At 40.2% G+C, this 25,243-nt stretch overlaps 1 protein-coding gene across 1 annotated transcript; it reads right to left on the minus strand.

The window, feature by feature from the left end:
• Positions 1 to 480: 480 nt before the first annotated feature.
• On the minus strand, positions 481 to 19,653 carry SPMIP3 (sperm microtubule inner protein 3; the record flags this gene model as incomplete). The annotated part of the gene is made up of 4 exons (XM_084254055.1): positions 19,342 to 19,653; positions 13,043 to 13,138; positions 9,135 to 9,307; positions 481 to 572 (listed from the first exon to the last, which is right to left on the minus strand). Exons 1-4 carry the CDS (start codon positions 19,437 to 19,439, stop codon positions 481 to 483), a joined length of 459 nt encoding a protein of 152 aa, XP_084110181.1. The 5' UTR covers positions 19,440 to 19,653.
• Between the last annotated feature and the right edge of the window lie 5,590 nt (positions 19,654 to 25,243).

The following is a 25,243-nucleotide window of genomic DNA, read 5'->3' on the forward strand; positions in this document are numbered from 1 at the left end:
CATTCAAAAGTGCTATGTATACTGGGAAATATAGAAAGTCATAGCATGCCCAGGAAAGAAGAAATGCTCAGAAAAGATCTGTGACAATCTATGAGTAATCTCTACATTCAGTACAAGCAGGAGGTGAACACTAAGGCAGAGTGTAAATGGCCTAAGTGTTAAAGGAATGCTCCAACAGTTAATCTGCACAGGGAGCTTAGGGGTGAAGGAGGAACACGGTGGTGGTTTAGCTCCTGGATTCCAGGAAATCTATAAGAACAGTAGTGGAACACAGGCTCAAGGAACAGAGACTTCAGTGACCAACATGGCAGGCAATGGCCTAGGCTGACCAACTTAATCTGAAAAGGATTTGCAAATTTATAAATACTATAGAATTATAGATACCTGGACACATACTTAAATTAGAAGTTGTTCTGATATATAAGAATGCCAAATATTTTGTTCAGATGCTATGGTTATTTTAATTTTTAAGTTTTTCTTTTAAGGCCACCTTTCTTCACAACAGTAGAACTCTGGTAGTGAATTAAGTGGTCGAGGATTTGATGAAACTGTGGCTAATTTCTGGCTCCAATCTGTAATTTAAAAGAAATTAATGTTTTATTTTAAGACTACTCCTTATAACACATTGTCATTTCAACAATTACATAAAATATAAAATAGTTTATGGGATTTAAGACAAAGGAATAAATTAAAACATTGAAATGTGCCAAACTGTAAATAAAATAAAATAAAATTTGCATTTTGACATCTTAATTCTAGACCCCTAAGCCCATTAAGTCATTATAAATGGGTGACTTTCAGATTGTTGTTACCATCCCAAAATTCAGATCCACTTGAGTTCCCTCCAACATCCTGTGACTTCTTGCCTACAGTCACCAACACTTCTGCTTATTTAAAGAGAGGGTTCAGGGAAGACTTGGGTTTTATACAGCAATCATTGCATCTATACTTCATGAAAGGAAGACTAGAGTGTTACCATGATAGCATGGTAACCAAACTTAATGTGTCCAGTGCCAGGCACTATATTAGGTACATTACTAATATTCACAGTAACCCTCAGATGTCCACTGATATTATCACCATCTCAAAGAGATTAACTAATTTGTAAATATACGGAATTTGTAAAAGGTGCAGCTCACGTTTGGCCCAGGATTATCAGACCTCAAAGTCACTATTCTTTTCACTGTTCTGTTTATGCCTTCCACAGCACTTCAATGGCATTGAAAGAAATGCCATTGTTACTAAGAATTCATAACATTAACCCAGGATAATATGAATAATTCATATTCATTAAACCAGGAGGTAAGACTAGAAGAGCTATCTCTTCTTTAGAGGATTTAAAAAATCTAAGCATGATCTTGTCTGTAATCAGTTACCATTTGACAGCTTTGACCTTCTTGAAGATTACATTGTATTCCAGGGAAGTATATGAAGTAGTTTAAAAGCATCAATATAAGGAACCCTACTCAACAGCTCTTAGTGTTCCCTGTTTTAAGACTTACAGTGGAACTGAATTAAGCACATTTTTACCCAGGTGAATGTAATAATGTTCAGAGAAAATACAAAAAACTTCTGGGGTGGTGATTCCTTCCACTTAATGATTATATATGCCAATAAAAAGGGACTCTTATCAAGCCTGAAATATGCTATACAGATTGGGAGCAGGGATAGGGAAAGGGAAATATGCCATGCAAATTGGGGGCCATTTGACAAAGTGAAATTATTGTTCATGTGGATTTGTGATGATGACTTCTTTGAAAGTCATCATTGGGGAAAAAAAGGAACAACTGTGAAACAGAAAAAATTTAATCAGTTTGCTGAAGAAATTCCATGTATTCCAAATACTTGAATGATTTAATAGCATTTAATATCATCGCGTCTTTGAACAGTTAAGAGGTCTTCAAGGATAACTTTCATTATACATGATTATTACCGTAATTTTAGAACTTTATTCTTGTGTAAGATGGAATTATATTGTATAGGTTTTTTTTTTTACAAATATTTATTTTAGTACATGCTCTTGATTGATGATGGTGGTGATAATAATAGCTAACATTTTTGAAGACTTATTCATGTTATGTACAGACACGATGCCAAATTCTTTATATAGATATCTCAATTCTATTATGTAGATACTATTTTTATTCTTTTTGTTGAGAAACCTGAGGATCAGAGAGTAAATAGTTACATTGCTATTAAAAGTATATATTTTATTTTGAAAGAGTGAGTTCTTTGAATTATTTGGCACCAGGTTGAGTAACACAAGAGCAAATTTCATCTGAGGGCTTACTCATTCTCCCAGTTTAGAAATTCTCTGAGGACAGAGTGAATCTTCTCCATATCATCTACTATGTCTTGCATATAGTCAATGCTTATTAAATGTTTCCTAAATAAATAAATGAATACTCATTTACTGCTAAGAAAGAATTTTAATGAGGATTTTTTTTTAACTGAGGAATTTCTTAATAACCATGCTCTATCAAGGCCTATATTTAATATATTCATCAACAATTCCCCAATAAGAAATAAGAATTGAACATGAAATTCAAATTATTGCTAATCTAAACATTGCTGTGTTCTTAAATTCTGATCATGAAGAATGATAAACTACCTTACACATTGATAAACAACTTAATATTGCTTAATCTTGTTTTGCGAATAACCTTTCCCCAAAGACTTCAAAGAGCCAGTTTCTTGATTTGAACAAATACTTTTTCTCTATCAATGCTTAGATTTGTAACATATTTCTGTTATATTACTTGCAAGCCAACCTTCAGTGTGATTATTTATAGAATAATTGCCACCTGAGTATCTCTCAAATCATCTGATTTTTAACGATTACTCTGACTACACATCTACTTCTTTTACTGCTACCACCTCTCATCATTTGTCGAAACCAAAGATTTCCCAACTGGGTTATACAATTGAGTTATTTGGGAGTTTAAAAATCATTGATGATCCAAATTCCTACCCCCAAACCATGAAATTCTGATTTAGTTGGCATTAGGTATAGCATGGGCATCTAGATTTTTAAAAGTTCTTTAAGTGATGTAGCCAAGCTTAAGAAAGAATCTAGCTTAATCACTGCAATGGACTTCTGACTTTGCATGTTCATTCTTTGTCCCACCTTGCTCTCCAGTCCCTCCTTTTCTTCTGCATAGAGTAACAGCAGTTTCAATATGCAATTTTAATCAGGTCACTTGCATGCTCCTTAAAACTTTTCAATGGTTTCCCATAAATATCAGTCTAGAGATAAAAACACCTGAAAATGGTCTTTAAAACTCTCCTTGTTCTTGTAATGCTATACCTCCAGTCACATCCTATTCTATGATCCTTGTTGATTTCTGTGCTCTAACACACTTGTTTAGTTCCTCAAACACATACACTTCTACCATAGGCCTTTGTACATGCTGCACTCTCTGTGAAGCTCTTCATACTCTTTTTTTTTTTTTAATATTTCCAAGGCGCCACCCACCATGTGGCCACCTTTTTTTTTTTTTTTAGGATTTATTTATCCAAGAACTGGGGTACAGGCCAGATGTGTGGGAGGGTGAGAGGATTCACCAGAGACAGAGTGGGGAACAGAACAGGCAGACTGACGAAATACACTGCTGAGGGGAGCAGCGGGCGAGACAGGAGAGGTCTGCTTAGCCATGTGGGATTCTCGCTGGCCGGCCGGGACCGAACCTGCGCTGCAGAGGCTATGGGCCACTTCACAGTGCGGCTCTCAACCGCCTGTGCCACCAGAGAGGCCCTCTTCATATTTGTCTAGTTTCAACTCCTCTTCTGACCTGTCATATGCTTCTATAGTACTACATAAACTTCATTTCATAGCATTTATGGCAGATAAAAATTTTATGGTTTTTTCTATGTTATTTCCCCTCTACTTCCCCTTCATCATAAGTATAGAAATCTTCTGTCTTGTTTTGCTTCACATGCTGTTTCCAAACACCAGCAAACTGACTGACATATAAGTGGACTCTCACTAGTGATGCATTAAGTATGAATGAATGAAAATGGACCCAGCATCAAATATCTCCTAATCCAGTTGATGTCTCCTGCAAAATATAGAATTCCATTTATTTCTTTTCATCTTCCCTGCCAGTCCTAGCCACCATCATCTCCAGTCTAAATTGCTAAGTAGCCTCCTTACTGGTCTGCACACCTTCTCTCTTGTTCCCCTCTGAAGTGTCTTAACATCAGCCAGGGTGGATCTTTCTAAAGTACAACTTATGTCACACCTCTGTTCAAAATCTTTCTCCAAGTCTTCCTTTTGCACCTAGAATAAAATCCAATCATCTCACCACCCTCGCCCTCACTAACTACCCACCAAACTAACTTCCCACTATACTAACTTCCTTTCTGTTCCTCAAATATGCCAAGCTCTTTTCAGCTTTCAAGCTTTTGCACTTATTGTTCCTTTTGCCTGAAATGCTCTTTACATGACTCATTCTTCTTTTCTAAGGTTCAGCTAAAATTATATCCAGATTTTCTCTGACTACACTATTAAAAGTAGTCTCCCTTAGCTAAATCAAAATCCTGCTTATTTCTCTTATAGCACTATGACAATCTATAATTTAAAAAATTCTGTGTTATGCTCTGTATCTCTCCATCAGAATGTTATCTACTTGCAAGCAGGTGTCATGTCTCCCCTGATCACTGTACTCTCTGCAGACAGCACAGCTCATTGGGGGTGTACAGTCAATGACTAAATTGTCCCATGGTTGCCAACTTTCAAGATGGGCCCAATGATTTGTGCCTTGTGGTGTCCACACTGCCTCAGGGCTGGCTGTGTGTGATTAATAGGATAAATCAGAAGCGATAGTATGTGATTTTGAGCTGGGCCATAAAAAGCATTGAAAATCCCAATTTCATCTAGGACTGTTCAATCTGGGGGATTCTGTTATGTCATCAGGACATGCAGTAACCCCATTGAGAGGCCCACCTGGAAAGGCATTGAGGCCCCAGTTTCCAGCCATCATGTGGGTGACAACTATAACAGCTGTCATGACTGACAGCTGTGAGAACTTTAGAGGTGGCTCCTCCAGCCCCAGTCAAACCTTCAAGTGATTCAGCACTGACGACTGATGGACATCTAGCTGAAACCCCCAGAGATGGCCTGAGCCAGAACTAAGCAGGTCTCAAATTCCTAACCCACAGAACCATGAGATAAAAATCACCATCACTGATGTTCTAGGCCACTAGATTTTGAAATAATTTGTTACTACACTGTAGATAACTAATATCACTCAACCAATGATTCAATGAGTGGAGCAATTATCATTTCAACATAAATTGTCTCTTGACTTAGACTTCAAACTTCACTAAGTAAGGGACTATCTGGCCCTGTTGCTGTCTTTATTTGCCTAGCCCACATATTCCAGTACTGTATTTTATCTACAGATCCCCACTTGACATCTCTTCTCCTGTAAGAGATGTGGGAGACTACTTACAGGAGAAGTGGGAGACTACTGAGTTTGTTTTAATTTCTTTCTTTTGTGTTCTCTATTAACACTGTCCTTTCTAACTGAACATTATGCTCCATGAATTTTCTTCCCATTTCCTGTAAAACTTCCCTAGTAGCTTAAGAACAAGGGCTAGGGAGTGTGGCATATCTGGATTTCACCTGCACTGCAGACTTGCTAATTGCTTGCTTGTGTAGGTTTCTCAGAATTTCTAAGTCTTTTTTCTCTTCTGCTTAAATGAATGGAGATTTTAAGAATACCTACTTTGTGGGGGCTCTTACAACTCAACGCAACTGTGTGTGCACAGGTGTATAAGTATGTCACTTAGCACAGTTTGGGGCATAGATAGATAGTTTAAATTCTAACAACTATCCTAAAATGTAGATTTTGAATCTCCATTTTACAGAAAAGCAAATAGGCTCTAAGAATCCAAGTATCTTGCCCAATACCTCTTAGTAGAACGTGGCAGGCTTGCAGTAAGCTAAGGCCTGAATCCTGTCCATGGCTTCACACTGCCCTATCCACAGCTCCCTAGCACTCTTCTTCCTGCAATCTGCACCTTCTCCAACCCATAATTCAAAATTAAAATTAAACAGGACTGACAGGACCTCCCCTGGTGGCGCAGGTGCTTGAGTGCTGCGCTGGGAAGCTGTCTGCAGCCTCTGTAGCACCGTTTTGATCCGGCCGGCCGGCGAGCGTCCCTCATGGCAAAGCAGACCTCTCCTGTCATGCCCGCTGCTCCCCTCAGCAGTGTATTTTGTAAGTCTGCCTGTTCTGCTCCCTGCTCCGTCTCTGGTGAATCCTCTCACCCTCCCGTGCATCTGGCCTATACCCCGGTTCTTGTATAAATAAATAAATCTTAAAAAAAAAAAAAAACAGGAGTGACAGACATTAATATTCACGTTAATATTCAACTCCTCAGTTTCAGTATTTGCTCCTCCTCTACCAATCTGCATTTTATTTCCCTGTTTTCCCCTTCTCCCTTTCTCAGTAAGGCCAACATCCTCATTGCTGGAGTCTGCTCTACTCTCTTAGCCCTCACCAACCTCACCATCCTTGTTCTGCCACTTGTTGCAGGACCCCCATCGGTGTCTTCCCTGGATGTTCTAGATACTGGTGACCTCATCTTTCAACTTTTGCTCCCCTACCTGGTGCCTCATTATCCTCTAATAGCAACTGTTGCCTCATCTTCCCAGTGAGACCTTGAGCTTCCGTAGCTGAGGTCTAGCCTGGGCTTCTTTCTCTTCCTTCCAATGACCCAGCACAAAGCTGAGGACACAGTAGATGGCAAATGCTTAATGGCTTTGTTGAGCAACCACCTGGTGCTACAGGCTTGGAAAAAAATAGTAATTGTCTTTCAAAATAAACAAGGAGAAAATCTTTTGTGTCTGTTTAGCAAGATTTCCTCCTGGCAGGGGACTTGTAAAGAAGGTGCTATTCACTACCACTTTGGAAGCCAGGCCCAGCTCAATTCCCTCAAGCATGTGAAACAGACTTCAGACTGTCTTAAAGGGACAAATACCTCAGCCTTTTCTGTGGGGTAGGAGTCCCATTGATACTTCCCAACCACCTTTTCTTTCCAGTCACTCCTCAGTCCCTGGCAGCTTCTACTGCCAGATTTCATACTTCTTCAGTCCTAATCTATGCCCTTGTTTCCTTTACTGTGTCCCTCCCCAAACCCCCTCTGGGATCCCACACCTCCCACCTGCACGCTCTGCCAGCACCTCTTTCCTTAATTGACCTTAAATTCAGCTCCCAGCTTCTTCCCCTATGCCGGTTCCCTCTCTTCTCAGATTCTGAGCTGCTCTAACCTTCTCTTATTTTCCAGAACCCAGGATTGCCCTGCTTTTTAACCTCTCACCTAAATTCCTCCTGTCATCCCAACCCCCATCCCAACTTCATCTGTGACCACCCCCAAACCTGGCTCAGCTCTCCCCAGATCTATGTCTCCTGTGCAGTGACTATTTTTCCTGATTGCTGTTGCTGTCTCCTCTCTTGGGACCGGAGTCCAAGGCACAGGTCTTTCTTTGGGGGAGTAAAGAAGGAATCGCAGATGCTACCTTTTAAATAAAAATAAGGCTATTAAATAAATAGTACAAGTGACAGTATAACTTAAGGATCAAACACAAATCTTGGTAATGGCCTGAGTCTGAATTCTACTCTTACCTATCACAGTGTGATTTGATGTAAGTTGACTGTCTCTTTTACTGTAAGATGGGAAAAATAATAGCACTTACCTCAGAGGTTTTTTTTTTTTTTTTTTTTAAGATTTATTTATTTTACACAAGAACCGGGGTACGGTCAGATGTGTGGGAGGGTGAGGGGATTCACCAGAGACAGAGCGGGAAACAAAACAGACGCGCTGGCCGAAATACACTGCTGAGGGGAGCAGGGGGCGAGACAGGAGAGGTCTGCTTGCCATGTGGGTTGCTCCCTGGCAGGCCAGGGATCAAACTCATGCTGCAGAGGCTGCAGATAGCTTCACAGTGCTGCGCTCAACCCACTGTGCCACCAGGGAGGCCCCCACCTCAGAGATTTTAAGAGGGCAAAATCACACTGTGAGAGTCCCAGAAATGTTAGGGTTACTCATTTTGAAAGCCTATTGATAAAGCAATTCCTTCTACTCACTATGATTCAATGCACCAACGACTACAGGAATGCAGGTGATGGTCAAGTTGGCATCCCTGTGCGTACCCTGCAACACATTGGTCAGGAGCCTCGGCCCCCTCAGTACTTTTGTTAGGGGGAAAAGGATGTCCTAAAGCTAATTCCATACAGGCTTTGTGGACTCCACCCCCACCCCAGGCCAAAGCCAAAGACACTGGGAACTCCAAATCCCATCACCACCAAAGGGAAGGTGGCTGGGACCTGAGGGTGGGGTTAAGCAGCCAGGTTGGTATAAAGCCAGACACGTGGGCTTTGGAGGGTCCCCCATTTTGGCTCTCTGCCAGCTCGCAGCGTCCAGCCAGCTCGGAGAGTGCTTTTGGGTTTCCAGGTTGGCAGATCGGGTAGGACGCATTAAAGACTTTATTTCCCTATTTTCTCCCTGAGTTGTACATTTTCCTTATTTCCTTTTCCCTTGTAAATAAACCTTTTATTAACCTTTTGTGTGTGCCTGTAGTGGAGTATTAATAAGTCCCTTGTAAGCACGCTGGTGAGGACCCACAGCCAGGCAACCGGTTCAATATCCGGGCTGCCCTATAACACTTTCTGTCCATGCTGCAGTATAGCGTTATACTTAGGAAATTTATCATTTTCCCAACATGTCTACAAATATCAAATTATTGTCATAAAAATAAAATAAAATAGGGGAATGAGAAAAAATTTCCCTCAACAATCAGTTTAAACACAATGAATTTGTGAAGTGACAAGAGGCTCAGAGGCAAGGTCAGATTTGATTCTGCTTCCAAGACATTTATGTAGTTTCATCCTTAATGTCTCCTACACAGGGAGCTTGGGAAGGAAGAAAGGAAGAAGCAGCACTCAGGGTTGTGCTCTAAATCTTCCTGCACCCTGAAACCCACACACCACAGTAAGTGGGCACGTGTGCCCATTCAGCCCTACGAATGATACAAGATACTGTCCCTCAGACACAGTCTATGCGAGAGGCTCATGTATGGCCTGGGCGAGGCTGATGCCAGAGATTGAGGGTAGAGTACTCTGACTTACCAGTCTTGTAAAATGGCAGAGAATAGTGTCTCTGATAAGAGGTTTCTTTGTACCACGATTCTGAAGGCTTTGAATATCTTCGGAAAAAAATATATTGAATGAGAGTTCGTTGGTCTAGTTGAGGCTGATACTGGATTTTTCTCTTGGATGGAACTGTCAAGTCTATGAGAGGTCTAAATGAAAACACAAACAACTTGCTGAATACTAGCAGAAACATTCCATTTTCTCGTCAGCTGGAATCCACTCCCTAGACGTAGCCATGAGGCTTCCAGAATAATTTTGACAAGACTCCATAACTTTACAGCCAGCCTTTTGAAAAGTTGTCTGTAGATGGCCTAGGGATTCCATTCCCCTGCTCTTCCTTTAACATCCTTCTTCCTCCCCAATTGCAATTACTTACAATTTTGACCTGCATCAAAATTTCTAATAAATCTGCTCATGCATAGATACTTCCCACACTCTAGATTTTCCCAATACCCTTTCCCATTGCAATTTTTCCTACATTGTTTGGTTCCCTCAAGAAACCAATATTTTCTCTTGACCAAACCAATCACTATGGTATGTATCAGTGTTTGATAAAAATGAAATCAGTTATAACTTTCCTTACCCCTATTTAGATGAGTATGGATAAGATAAAGAATATTAAATTGAAGTGATGAAATATCTTCATATGCTTGTGAAAATATACATTCACTTGAGTAATTTATTTAAGAACTCTGGTGATAGGGACTAATACATTTTAAATGTTTGTCTCAGCAACCTCAGGAACTAGGAATATCAACAAAAACAGCCTAAGAATTTTTCTGGGTGTAGCATACAAGGCTCCTTTCAAGTTAGACCATAGCAGGAAGCTTGATTACCCTGGAGCAATTGGTACACATCACTAGGAATGACAGGGAATGCCTGGGGGGCTGGTCACTGATGTGCTTTTTGCCCCAGGGACTGACCATTGAAGCACCTTGTTAATAAGATTGGAGCCATGGCTGGGGCTCAGAGTACATCAGTAGACTCACTCTCCCTGAAGCCCAAAATCCAGTATTCAGTTTGACCCACCCTTTTCTCTGTCAATAAAAAGGCCAGGATCTTGCTCTTGGGCAGCATCCTGCATCCTACAGCCTGCCCCATGACTCCTGTTTCTTTTTTTTTTTTTAATCAGTGCAGTGTTGCTGATGCAAAAAATTTTCATAAAAATATTTTTATGATAGTAGAATCACAAGCTTTATGTGGAAAAATTATTTAGACAATATGGAATGCAGAAATGGTAAACTGTGGAATTATAAATTTTAGATGGAAAAGTACACCATATATTATGAAATTTAAATGAACAGTTCAAATGAATTGTGCTTTAAATTGATGAATTGTATGGTATGTTAACTTTAAATTGATGAATTGTGTGGTATGTTAATTGTCTCAATAAAGCTGTTATACAGAAAAAGCCTTCAATAAAAAAAATTAACCAAAAAATTCATCTATACATTGCAAGTATCATACACCATGATCAAATAGGATTTATTCTGGATGCAAGAACAATTCAACATTTACAAATCAATCAATGTGACACACCCTATTATCAAAATGAAGAATAAAAACCATGCTTATCTCAATAGATGCAGAAAATGCATTTGACAAAATTCAATATCCATTTGTCATAAAAACTCTCAACAAAGTGAATGTAGAGGGACTGCATCTCAACATAGTAAAGGCCATCTATGACAAGGCTGCAGCTTCTATCAACTCAAGGGTAAAAATTGAAAGCTTTTCCTATAATTACAGGAACAAGACATGGATGGCCACTCTTACCATTCCTATTCAACATAGTACTGGAATCTCTAGCCAGCAGTCAGGTAGTCAGAGGTAATAGCAACTAACAATTCAGAAGTGACTAGACTAACTCTGCTTAATCATAATCCATTATACTTACATATTTGGGTAAACAAAATTGATTGTAATTTGCCTTTTTGTTTGTTTTGAAAGGTATGTTAGCAAAAGTATAGTGACCATGCCTGAAGTTTAGAAAGAGCAAGAATAAGAATCTGGCCATGTATGTGCAATACTGTATGGGGGGAGATATTAGATGGGTGGAAGGGTGTTTTCTTGTTGATAGGCATAGAGAAAGACCAAGAATTCCCACCAGTTTGATTCTTTATTTCCTCTTACTTCATGCTTGATGGGTAGTTGGTCCTATAAAATGAATGCCTTCAATGTTAAGTGGGAGGATTACTGTCCTTGTGAAAGTATGTCCCCTATAGTCAATCAAAATATTAACTATCTGCTGAAGATGTGAGTCTCTTGTGAGTTTAGGTTCCGTGTGACCAACACTGTCAGTCTGGTCACTTGGGAATGCTGACAGCCCTGGCTCCTGAACTACGTCCTCTCCCTAGATAAACCCATCCTTGACTAACAGCCTGCTCTGCCTTTGGCTTGGGTATTTCTATGGAGCAAGATTATTGTCCCTTTTCACATGTTACTTTAGTGTCCTTCTGAAGACAAGATTTTCACTCTGACACAGAAAACATTAAGTTGGTCATTAAGTTGGTGAGGGGAAGACAATTTCTGGGAAGGTATTTTATTAGACAACTATCAAGTTATATCATGACTACAATACATAGTTAGGGCAGGTCCAAAGAACTGAATGATTTTCTAGGTGGTGGTGGTTACTGTTGTTTGTGATTTGTCTTTTTCCCTTTCCTTATTCTTAACAAGGCACCTAATATTCATTGCTTGACATTTGCACCATGTTTTATCCTTAAGGCTAATCTTTGGCAAGCACAAGGAGAGTCCAACTTCCTTTTGTCTGAGCCATCTGCTGGTGCTCCTCCTGACCTCTGGGTGCAAGGCATTGGAGTTGGGGAACTAATCAGGGTCCACACAACTCACTGAATATGCCCTGGGGAGCTGCCACAAGCAGCTCTGCAGTGAGTTTCTGTCATTTCCTTTCTTGTTTGTCCTCTGGCTGTGGGCATAGCCCTATCAGAGTTTAACCAAAGCATGTAATTGGATTAACCCAAAAAATCTTGACCTTGGAATCAGAAAATGTGGATAGATTCCAGTCTCAGGTTTACCAACCAACTGTATCTCAGGCAAGACTTGTCATTTCTCTGGGCTACCATTTAGTCATCTAACTGGATCACCGTGACTTCTAAAGTTCCTTCCAGTTTGATCATGTATTAAGTTTAGACTATGTGCTATTTTATAGATGCCTTGGCTCCCTTTTCTTTTCATGGAGGATACTCAAGACTTTATTAAAGGCTATTAAGAGAAGAGGAGGATTTTATAAAATTCATAAAATATTACTCAAAATAAGAGCAATCAATATGTGGAGTTCTTGGAACTTAACATTGATAATTTTATTTAACAGATAAGGCAGCTGATGCTGAGAAGGAATGGATATTGTCCAATTCAAACATTTTATAAACACTCAAGTTGTTGCTTTTAAATACTGTGGATTCCAGTCTCCACACTAGAAAATACTGTCAAAGTACCTGCTTTTTCCTTTTGTTAAAACCGTATGCAGAAAGGCAGAAATAAATTTAGATCAAATTCATAATATTACTGAGAAGGGAACTGAGTCTCAGGAAGGTTGAGCTATTTGAACAAGTTGAAACTCTAAATTCATGTTTTCCTAAATTTCTTTGATGATTTCATAAAATTCTATATTCATTTCTAAGCAATCTATGCTCAATGGAGACTATCTGAAAAATAGAGAAAAAGACTAAAAAATATGCACACTACCAATAATTTTACTACTTATAAAAAAGCAATTGTTAGTAGTTTGGTGTTGTCCTTCCAAATGCTATCTATCTATCAATTTACTACTGTTGTTGTTGTTATTAAAAACTGTGTATTTTTTATATACCATTGATATTTAGTGTAATTTTTGAAAATTGAGATTTAGGAAGGTGCCTTACCTGGGAGATCTCTTCGCACTGTAATCAAAATGAACACGTGCCAGCTGTTTAGGGAGATAGCCTTTGACATCTCTTCCTTGATGAGCAATGAATATACTAGTAGAAAAAAATAAGGCAGTAAGAAAAAAAAAGCAATGATTATAATTAGTTTTTTATAGACAAATGCAAGCTGTGAATAATGAAAATATATTTGGCTTTTGTCCCTAGTTCTTGACACAGAGCTTCTACAAGTCTTGGAATTTCTTATGGAAATGTCTTTTCTTGCCCATTTTTCAGGATTTATAAGGAAATGTTTCATATGTCAGGTATGAGGTTCAAAATATCAGGAAAAAAATTAAGAGGATTTATAAAACCCAAATGTTGATAGCTACTGAAATGTGGGAATGAGGAAATGGAAGTTCCTTATACTATTTGTTTCTACTTATGATATGTCTGCAAATTTTCACAGTAAGTATTTTTGTGTGTGTCTGATAATTAAAATATGGGGACTGAAAATAAAAAAGCCCTGTGATGGTTTAGCAGAATGTAAGCATGAAGGAGGGACTCTTACCCTGGCTGAGAGGCCTGGGTTGTGAGGCTTTGTGATTTATTTATTTATTTAATTTCCTTTATTTCCCCCCCACAATAAAAAAGGGTACTGCATCTGAACCACTGGTGCGGGTCATTAGAAAATCTTTATAGGATTTTAGACAAGACTAGTGATATAATGCAGTCTTTATTTGAGAAAGATTTTTCACCTGGTGGCAATGTGGTAAACAAATTTAAAGATAATTTGACCATAGTAGAAAGACTGTTTATTTTTTAAATTTTTGTTTAGAAGAACTGGGGTATAGGCCAGATGTGATGGGGGTGAGAGGATTCACCAGAGACAGAGTGGGGAACAGAACAGGAGGATCTATTAAAATACATTGCTAAGGGTAGCAGTGGGTGAGACAGGAGAGGTCTGCTGTGCCATGTGGGTGAGCAACTTGGCTGGGGATTGAACTCAGGCCGTTGTGGTGATAATGCCAAGACTTAACACCTAGGCTACCAAGGGGGCCCAGAAAGACTATTTAGATGGCTATTGTGTTCATTTACAAGGGACATGATGAAGCTCTGAACCACATGGTAGAAAAGTGAAGAATGTTTTAGGAGAGAGGATTGAGAGTAAAAAGAGAACAAGGTGTTCAAGAAAAGGCCAAGGCTTCAGGCATTGGGAAGAGCTCTGCTGTTCCTCAGGAGAGGGGGCACATTTGTTGGCAAGAGGACTTTATAGATATGAGGAGTCTTTTGGGATCATTCACAGATTCTGAGCATGAGGTAGGTGCTTTAATAATTTAAGGGGAAGAGTCAGTAGACAGTAGCATGTAGTTTTTCAAACTATTGGCAAGCTATTGGATGATGAGTAGAAACTTAAACTATGCCTCCAGCCCAACCAGCAATTATTGAATGCACATAACATACCTTGCATGTTGCTAGGTTCTACATGGCTAAGAAAGAGTCCTTGGCCTTTACATGCTGAAATAGTGATCTGAATAAAGGATAATGGGGCACAGAAGAGAGAGGAGTGTCTAGGATTTGAGCTGCAAATAGGATGGGGAAGAGATTCTTTTTTCTTTTTTAAAGATTTAAAAAAAGATTTTCTTTTTTTAAGATTTTTTTTTATTGATACATACAAGAGCTGGGGTACAGGCCAGAGATGCAGGGGGTGAGAGCGTTTACCAGAAACAGAGTGGGGAACAGAACAGGCAGACTGACTGAAACACACTGCTGAGGGGAGCAGCGGGAGAGAAAGGAGAGGTCTGCCTCGCCATGTGGATTGCTCCCTGGCCAGCTGGTGATTGAACTCATACTGCAGAGGCTGTGGATGCTTCATAATGTGGTGTTTAACCCCTTGCACCACCAGGGAGGCCCATGGGGAAGAGATTCTTGGTAAGAAGGAATTAAAGAAGCCAAGACTTGGACAGAGTTGAGATCAGAGTGGACTGGGGGGGATCCAGCAGGGACCTTGCTGTCTAATTTGTATGAAAGACAAGTGCTGTGAGCAGGGAGGGTCGGTCTATGCAAACAGGACCTCAGGGAACTCTGATTTTCCAGAAAAACCACAGGCTGTTTGGGCCTGCCCTGGTTGAGATAATATGACTGAGCCCTGAGTAGTAAATAACAGGGGATTAAGTCATAAAAAGAAAGAGGATAATAGGGTGTCGTAATAGGGAATGAAGGGCCTTTCTGAATGCGTGGGAGATGTAACCCTCTTAGGCACCCATCCAAGTTTCTGAAGCACTACCTTAGAAAGAGTACGGTGGGTCCATGTTACGGTTTATCAAGAACCGTTTGTAGCTCTGAAACAACACGGGTTGCTATGCTGCTTGCAGGAGACTGTGTGGTGACCATGGATGCTTTATCAAGTTCCTACAACAAACACTTGCTGAATACAGAAGCAGTTCTGAGAATGGAGATACCCTTCACCAGCACCAGGGATCATGCCCTGCCTGCAGGCCCTGGAGAGTCTTTCTTGGCTGGTTTTGACCCAAGCGTGGAGAGAGAGGGGGAAAGGTATAAGTGCATAAGTGCGTTGGGGTGGGAGGTCTCAGTGGAGAAATGGAGAGATTTGGTCCAAGAAGACTGGGACACTTTGCCTCCAAGTTTTTGGGTAGGCTTTCTAAGTTTCCCTTCCTTCCCCATATGCCTCCCGATTGAGGGTTAAAATATCGGACCTGGCCAAGGAGGCTGCCAGACTCTGCTCAGGCCTGGTGCATATTTTCCAGTCCCTGCAGCTTCTCTGAGGGCTCAGTTCATACAAGAGCAAAACTGTCCCCTGGGAAGGTGAGTGTAACTGGAGCTCAGCCGCAGACAAAATTCAATATGCTCAGGGGAGGTCAGGAGTGTTTGTCCCTCAAGAGCCTGAACCCACTGCCTGAGGTAGCCCGAGTTACTCTGGCTATACAAGTCCCTGTTATGTCTGTGTCTCGTGCTTTACAAAGCATCCTTACAGAGGTGATCTCATCTGATTCTCGGTCACCTTGCCAAGTAAATATTATTAACACCACATTATAGGAGAGGAGACTGCGGTTTAGAGAGGTTAAGTAGACTTTCTAAATACCGCCTCACGAGTAAAAGTCAGAGCCATGAATCAAACCCAGTTCTCTAAATTCCATGCAGCATCAGAGTCATCTGGGTGCACGCTGCCTTTTTTTCCGTAGAGTTCAATACTACTTTTGAATGAAATCTCTCATTCTCCCACTTTTGGGCAGACAGGGAGTAAATATGTACCAGAGAAATAGGAAAAGGATAGAGACACCCTAACGTTAGGTGGAAATTACTTTGAATTCAAGGGAACAAATAACATCGCATTCTTTCATGTGTCTGCATTGACCTGGGGGCTAGGGCTGAGGAGATGGTAAATACTGTCTTTCTGCCCTGGAGTTTAAAATCTCATAAAGAAAAACATATGACTAATCATACAACATGGGTGGCTGCTGTACCAGTCAGGCCCGAGGCTCAGCAGGAATAAGAATTTACCAGGGAGAAGAGCTAATAAGAGCAGCAGATGGGAGACCACCCCCCTCTCATCTCAGACCCCTTACTCCGCAATATCTCCTTAAGGAGTTTAAGCCTCAGTTTACCCATCAGTACAGTACTATCTCCGCGACTGCTTACATGAGAGGAAATGGGACACTTGTGGACAACTTGGGCCATTCAAATATCCCGTCAACATTAGGTGTTGATTGACCCCCATGGTTGCCTCTTGATATCTCAGAGACTCTTCACTTTAAAATCCACTTAAATCTAACACCACTTCCATATCTTTTAGCTCACTATACTTATCCACCTAAACTGATCTTTTTAGAAGCATGCTGGGCCCCACAACCAACACAACACCTAGCCCTGCCCCTGAGGGACAGGTCTGTAAGTTTGGGAATGGGTCCAGTTAACATCTGCACCTAATATAATTCTTATTATGGGAATTCTGTATGGTCACTACTATTTTTGATCCTTTACTATTTAATTTTATGAGTGGTATGCCCCAAGGGTTAGAAGGGACGACTTGAGTAAATACCTGTGGGAAAGGTTCAGCAGAAAGGAACCCTTCACAGGTATTGTCAATCACCAGGAGGAAAACCACAAGTGAATGACAGAATTTTTCTCATTGCTTCTTTCATTTTCATTTTTACAACAAATGTGCAAAGAGGGCCTAAGTCCTGTGGTACTCTGTTAGGCAGAGATTATGATGGGTTGTAGAGAGACACAGACAAGGTCAACCTCAGGGAGCTCACCTGGAGATATTCTAATGGCAGAATCAAGAACCCAGATGTTGGAATCAGACCAGTGGCTCAAATCCTACCTCTGCCAGTTCCTCATAGCTGTGGGAGCTGGGAACAGTCACTTAGCCACTCTGTGTCTCAGTTTCCTCCTTTATACCTTATAGTTATTATGAAGAGCAAATGAGTTACCATGCACTCAGAGCAGTAAAGGATGTGGAAGTGGTAACTGCCATTCCAGGGGTTAAGACAGACAGGAAATAAACAAAATAATTGGAAGTTATGTAATGGCTATAACAGAAACCAAGAAGACCGAGAATGACGGGGCAGGTGGACAAAAGGAAACCTCCTCTAGCCAGTGTGGTCAAGGAATAGCTCTCTCAGATGCTCACCACAGAGTGAGCCAGGCTGGGGGAGAAGGGGCAGAAAGGGGTGGGGAGCTGATCCAGGGAGAGGGAACATGCCCAAAAGCCCCAAGGTAGGAAAGAGTTTGTCAGGGTCAGTTCAAGTAGGGCCTAGCAACAAGTTTGAACTTTATACACAAAATTCAATTGCAGAGTTTATGCAATGGAGGGCCATGATCCAATTCACATTTTATGAAGCTCGCACTGGAGACCAGGCGGCAGGAGGACAGGAATGGGGCTTGTTGTGGACAAGCAGGGGAGACGCAGTGGTTTCTCGACTGGGGGGCAGAGTGGAGAAAAAGTGCAGTGAAGAAAAGCTTAATGATGGGAGATGCATGCTGGAAGTAGAACTGAGGAATCTGCTGATGGATTGGTCCCACCATTGTTGCCAAGACAGGAAAAGCACAAGGTAGACAAGTGTGTGTGGAGGGCAGTGCCACCAAATCTAGTTTAGGGGCAGCATGCCTGGCCTCGTGGGGCTGTCAGGGAACTGCAGAGAACTGAACCTGCCCACCTTGGACTTCTGCAGTCCCAGCGCTTGCTGCACTGTTCCACCCAAACCCACAGCTGACTCAGTCCAGGCCAGAGGCTCTGACTTGGTTCCATTGAGCTCCAGGCAGCAGCAGACAAGACAAGTTTGTTTTCAGTTTCCCAGGAGATGGGACCACAGTTAAATAGGGCTGACAGTGGAAAAAACACAGCTCACACACACAAAGACAAACGCAGGGCTTGTCGGGAGGCAGAAATCAAGAAGTACTGGAACCTATCCCTGTCTCTCTCCACCTTGCTTCCTCCTTATGTGGGATTCAGGAAAGGGGAGTTGGTGGGGGCAGGGGGTGAAGGGGAGGCTCTGTAATTTCTCTGAAAAGAAAGCTCTAAAAGTATCTAGGAACAAAACATCCTTTTGTGAATTTCCTTCAGTAATCCCAGGAACAAATATTGTTCAAAATAACTAAATATTTCTTCAAAATAAGTAAATATTTCTGGCCAATTATTGTTCAAAATAACAAAATATTAAAAGAAACATGAGGCTTGTTAAAATACATGAGGCCAACAGGGCTGTGCTTGGCTGACCCCCAAATCACTTCCTGGGCGAGATTTCCTGCCCCAACTTTATAGCTGCTGAACCTTAGCAGCCTCGTACCCAGTGGTGATAGGAGGGCAGGGCTAGGGTTTTTAGACTGGTATCTGATATCTCTCAGCAGGTAAATTTAGCACAATAAAATGTGTCTAGGGCTTGTTATTCTTGGGCCATAGATAAATTTGAGGAAGAGTGAGACTCCTACTTAGTTTCTGTCTGTATAGCCACCCCCACACTGCAGAAGCATGGGTGTGGTTCGTTTTATCCCAAGCTAAGTAAAATGTGTACGTGGGTCTGTACAGCTTCTGCTGGCTGAAGCCCTGCCTAAGTGAAAACAAATATCTTTTCTTCCTTTCAGAATTTGGAGTTGCACACTTGCTTGGATTTGGCCACGAGAGATGGATGTTGTTTTTTTTTTTAACAACTTTCCCTAAACCCAAAGAAACTTCACTAGAACTCTCTGCTGACAGTTGTCTGTCAATCGTGGAGCACCAGGGCAAGCAATTCTGATTGCCCAGGGGTCTGTCTGCTCTGCTGCAGCTCTGGCCGGGTCTGTATCTGGATAAATACTACCTTGATGGGATCACTGGGCGGTGGTCAAGAAACTCTCTTAGACGGATAGCAGTCATGATGGATGGGAGTCTGAAAAAAAGATTAGAATGGAGGATCATGTTGCAAGTTTATACATATTTCTGGCTATGAGTTACCTGGTACTACAAAGCCTTATCTTGGAAGTAAACTTCTCCCTAGCTTCTGCTAGGCTACTTAGGGAAAGAAATAAACTAATAGAGGAGAAAAAGAAATGGAAAGCATAAATAAAAGATGTTGTGCCAGATGGGCACTTAGTTGCCTTTATTGCCGTTGTCAGTATGCTTTCCTGCTGCACAAACCTGAAGGCTAAATGCTACATTTCTGGGACCTGTCCTAGCTAGAGTTCTGAATAGGAACTATATTTCTCCAATAAAATGTACTCCAGTGAGATTTGGAAGGTGGAAACTAGACAGAGGACATGTCTTGCTGCTTTGACTCTTTCCACCAGCAAGCGAGGTTGTGATGATATGGTATGGTATTTTTCCACAGCAGAACCCCAGTTTCTAATTTTCAGCTTTGGGAATGTCAGGAAGTAATTGCTTTGTGAGCAGTGACTGAACCTGGTGTTCCAGCATTTAAACATCAGCTTGTGACTTGTGATAGGAGTTGCAGTAGCAGTGCTGGCAGTTTGGCTGAACTCAACTGTTCTGGAAGCAGTCCCCTGATTAGGGCATAATTAGCTGCTCCATGATAGGTCAGTTTGTGAAAGTGCTTCCTTTCTACAAGCTTCATGTAAGCCTTCTCTAGAACCTGTCCTTCAGCCCTTCCAGTGATCCCAGGGCAGCTCATCATTTCGGTTTCCTAGACTGACCCTATACAATGTGTATGCATTATGTGTATACAAAGACAGCCATGCCTCGAGTTTGCATAAACATGGCAAACAGTAGCAGAAGTCTGGACTGAGACCCATTTGACCTATGACACTGCAATGGGTTGAATGTTTTCATACCCCATCAAATTCATATGCTGAAACCCTAATCCCTATGTGATGGTATTTGGAGGCGGTGTTTGGGAAGTGATTAGGTCATGAAAGTGGAGCCCTCATGAAAGGAAGCTGCGCTCTTATGAAAAAGACCTCTGTGAGCTCACTCGCCCTCATTCTGCCATATTCTGGATACAGCAAGAAGCTGGGGGCCGCCACCCTGAAGGTGGCTCTAACCAGAGCCTGACCATGGTGATCCCTGATCTAGGACATTCAGCTTCCATAACTGCGAGAAATAAATTTCTATTGTTTATGATAATTTTTATAGCAGCTGAATGGGCTAGGGTGCCTGTTCTATAGACTCATGGTCACAGTGCTTCTGTGAAGGGTTACGTGAGGCAATCACTTGTGAGTATTCTGTCACCTAAAAATCACCTTTGAGAAAAGAGATGTTTCTTTGTATTATGTTTATGCGTTTCTATGCATTGGAATGTATTATGTGTCAAATAGCATGTATTAATTTATATCAGCTTCCCAGAAACCCTATCAAATATGATCACCTTTTTACTGACCAAAAAAACCCACAAAAAACCCAGAGGTATTAAGAAGCAAATGTCACCTAGAAACCAGGATTATAACTACTCTGTTATATTGAAAACAAGCACAGAGCACCCAGACCATCAGCCAAAATAAAAAGAAGGGATGGCCCAAAAGAAGCAGGAACCAGGAGGGAGGAGGATTGGGGAGCAGTGTGTGGGGCCTCCCTCCCTTCCCTTTTATAGTCAGGACTTGTTAACTCATTGTCCAGGGGCCAGCTAGCTGCTTTATTTCACCTCTGAGCATGTTTTTCAAGCAACTTGAAACATTTCAAAAATTACGTTTTAACCAAATAGTTTGGCTAGCCTACTGAGCCTGTTCATTATAAAATGTGTTTTTACTTTCAGCACTGGTGTGATTATAGAAAAAAGAAGGAAGAACAAAAGAAAAATCTGAATAAGCACAATTGAGTTTTTGCTTCAACTTGGAAAACTCTGTGGCTGCTGGGATTTTAATTCACTGGAAGTGTCATCCTGGAGAGAAAAATGTAAGATATTCAGGACATTTGTGCTCCTAACAACAGCACCATGTGTGTATCAGATGATAAAGCGATTGCTCTGCACCTAGGAATTCTGAATCAGCACCACAGGGAATAAGCCATCCTGGGATGCCAGGCTTTGGCATGAAAATGTTTTCTGAGAAACATTAATAACTGACTTGGAGTCTAAGCCTAAATTCCCAGGATGATCAGATCTTATCTGGAAGTGGTCACAGTGCTGTAAATCTGGTCTTTAGAGGATTCCTCTACCATGTATGTGAAGGACAGCAAATCACATTTCGTATGCTTACTTATTTCTTGAAGACATAGGAAAATGTAGATTGCAGTAAGATATGTCAGTGCATTTTGCTTTAGTCGATCGTAAAACATAGTTCTGTATTGAATCTGAATGTGACAGTAAATTATGGTGTCACATGTCACATGTCACATGTTAGATTTACCTCAATTTCCTTCTTCACTGTACAACTGCTATTCTCGGCACCACAAACAACATAATTTTCATCTCCTTTAAAGTGCGATTTTTTTGTTGTTGTTTTAACAGAAGAGCCTCCCTCAATGTAAACTTCTTCCAGAGCAAACAAATTCTCTCTGTACCCTCATCTGACATTTTACTCAATGTCATATTAACCCCCTTTAAACTGAAAACATAGGAAATAATGCTTTCAAATAACAGCAAAATCATTGGTAAACACCTATTTTTATGTTTAATTTTATATCTATCTATCTATCTATCTATCTATCTATCTATCTATCTATCTATCTATACATACTTAAATACTTGAAACCACAGCAGGTATTTTATTTATCAATACATTCTCTGGTTTTTATTTACAAGCATATTGTGAAAAACTTTTCACATTGCTACAGAGTATTCTATTTCTAATACTTAATATTCCTTTGTGTTGTTTGGTGAGGTACACCCAACATCTTACTTAAAACAGTATGCCCACTCCACCCCACCCTTGTATTCCCTTCCCAGTCTCTGTTTTATTTTTCTCCAAAACACTTATCACCATCTTTCATACTATATGTTTACTTATGTATCTGATTTATGTCTTTCTTTCCCCATTAAAACATGACCTCTAGTTGGGCAGGGATGTTTGGCTGTTGTGTTCACTGCTGTAGCTCTAGGGCCAATGATAATAACTGGTCCGTGACAGAGATGTAATAAATACTTATTGAATCACTAAATAAATCCTAACTTCTGAAACCCAATCTTCTAATGTTGGAAATTCTGGTAATGCTGAGCATCTACATGAATATATTCTGATTTTATTGAATTTAATTTTTAAGATTTTTTTGTCAGAATGACTAAGTTTTGGGCATCTTTTTGAGTCTTATTTAGAAGGAATTTAAATAAATTAATACAGACTCATAAACCACTGTTGTTTGATACCCAGAGCACAGAAAATAAAATGTAAAAATAGACTTTTATATTATGTTTATGTTCAGAAAATAAACTAAAGCAAATAATTACAGGTACATTGCCTATATTTCCTCATAATTTATTTAAGATTTATTTTACTTATTTATGCATACAAGAGCTGGGGTATAGGCTAGCGGTGTGGGACAGGGGTTGAGCACATTCACCAGAGACAGAGTGGGGAGCAGAATAGGCAGATTAATTGAAACACACTGCTGAGGGGAGCAGTGGGTGAGACAGGAGAGGTCTGCTGCGCTACATGGGTCAGCTCCCTGGCTGGGGATTGAACTCGCACCACAGTGGCTTTCGATAATTTCATAGTGCTGAGACTTAACTCTTTGCACCACCAGGAAGGCCCTATTTCCTCATAATTTATATTCAACATGGTGACTTCAGGAATAAAATATGCCTAACTTTCTCAGCATTTTTGACATTATAGAATATATTATAGATCAAGTCAGATTTCTATAAAATATGTACTTAATGGTGGAAGACTGAGTGATTTCTTCCTAAAATTCAGGACAAAGTAAGGATGTTACCTCACTACTCCTGTTCAACATAGTATTGGAACTCTTAACTAGTGCAATAAGACAAGAAAAAGAAATAAAAGGCATACAGATAGGAAAGGGAAAAAATTGTTCATGTTTGCAAATGACATACTTATCTATGTAGAAAATTTTAAGGAATCTACAAATAACCTCTAAAACTAATAACTATACTTATTAAGATTATAAGACATGGGGTTAACACATAGAAAATGATTATTTTCCTATTCTTTGGAACCAAAATTCAAAATATAACTATTAACACTCAGAAAAAGGAGACAGAAATATTAGTATAAATATAACAAGACATGATAAGTTCTGAATGTTGAAAACTACAAAACATTAATGAAAGAAATCAAAGAAGACCTGAGAAACATCTATGTTTATCGATTGGAAGAATCAATACTACAAAAAGGATAATTCTTCTCGAGTTAATCTGATTTATCTGATCAGACTTCTCAGAGGTATTTTTTTTTGGTAGATAAAGAACTTATAAGATTTATATGAAAATGTAATCAAAGTAGGATAACTGAAAACAATTTTGAAAAAGAGTAGCCATCCTCTGGTAGGGAGATAATGGGAGAACTAGTTCTCAGCTAACACATACTACTACCAGATATTTTACATATGTTGTTTTCATTCAATCCTCACAATAGTTCATTAAAAAACTGAATTTGTAAATGATGTCGAATTGCATATTTAAGGTCACAGGCCAGTAAACAAAAAAAGCCCTGTCTGTTTAATTTCAAAGTCCATTCTCCTGCTGCTGTGGCATTGATTCATTCAACAAATATTTATCAGAGTATTAGTGTTGACTGGCAAGGTATCGGGCACTAGGGGAAAAACATTTTGCAAAAGATACATGCTTCTGATCCCATGTTACTTAATGGTAGAGAAGGTAAAATCAGACATTCAATATAGGTACAGAAGTCGATATAAAATGAAAGCACAGTAACTTAAAACAGAGTTCTTTGGCAAGCTGCCTTTTGGGTATTTTAGTGTCTGTGTTCCCTTCCTGTCTTTTAGAATTCTAAGATAATTGTTCTAAGGCATTAAGAAGATAAAAGGCACTTTTTTACCCTAGAAAATCTGGACATTTTCCCTGATCTGAAACATGTGAGGAATTTTTCTCATAGGGTATGGGCTTTTCCAAGGTTTAAAAACAAATTTAAAATTTGGCGTGTTTTTTATGGTAGGAAAGAGTTAAAAATTATATGTTACATTAAAGTCCGAATCAAGTGGAACTAGTAGTAAACCTGGTAAGTTTAAAGAGCCTGTCGGTCTCCACTAAATAACTACCAAGCTATTATTTAATTAATCTGCCCAAGGTAGGGGCAGAGAGGTAGGCTATGAATCAGGATCCTAAGACTCTGGTGTTATTTATCTAGTAATTTTTGAGAAATCCAAGGAATTGTGAGGACATAGCATTTGAACTGGTGTATAAACAACACTCATTAATTTTCTGAATGCATTTGATTATTCCAGAGTCTTTGGTTCCCCTTTTCCTCAGAGATGTGGCATCTGCACTTGTGGCAATGGGGAAGTTAAACCTTAAGAAAAATCCTGTCTAATGATCTGACAGTGTAAAGAAGGTAGAGAAGGGGCTTTCTCAGAACTGGGAAGACCTGCCCTGGCTGGGAGGATGACTTCAGGATCGCTTTTTAACTGGGGCCACTGCTTCCAGCTGCTTTTGAACATGTTACAAGAGTTCATTTAGAAATCATTTTCACTAACTGAGTTTTTTTTTTTTTGACAGACCTGTAATCCTGTTTCCCAAAGGAAGCTAGTCTTCACCATTCAGGAAGGTTGTTTACACACAAACACACATGCACACCCATACTCACACTTCCTGCTATGAATTCTATTGTCTTAATGCTTTCTCCTCCATCCTTCTCAAG

The sequence above is a fragment of the Talpa europaea genome (genome assembly GCF_964194135.1).
Source record: "Talpa europaea genome assembly, chromosome: 14".
Taxonomy (NCBI): domain Eukaryota; kingdom Metazoa; phylum Chordata; class Mammalia; order Eulipotyphla; family Talpidae; genus Talpa; species Talpa europaea.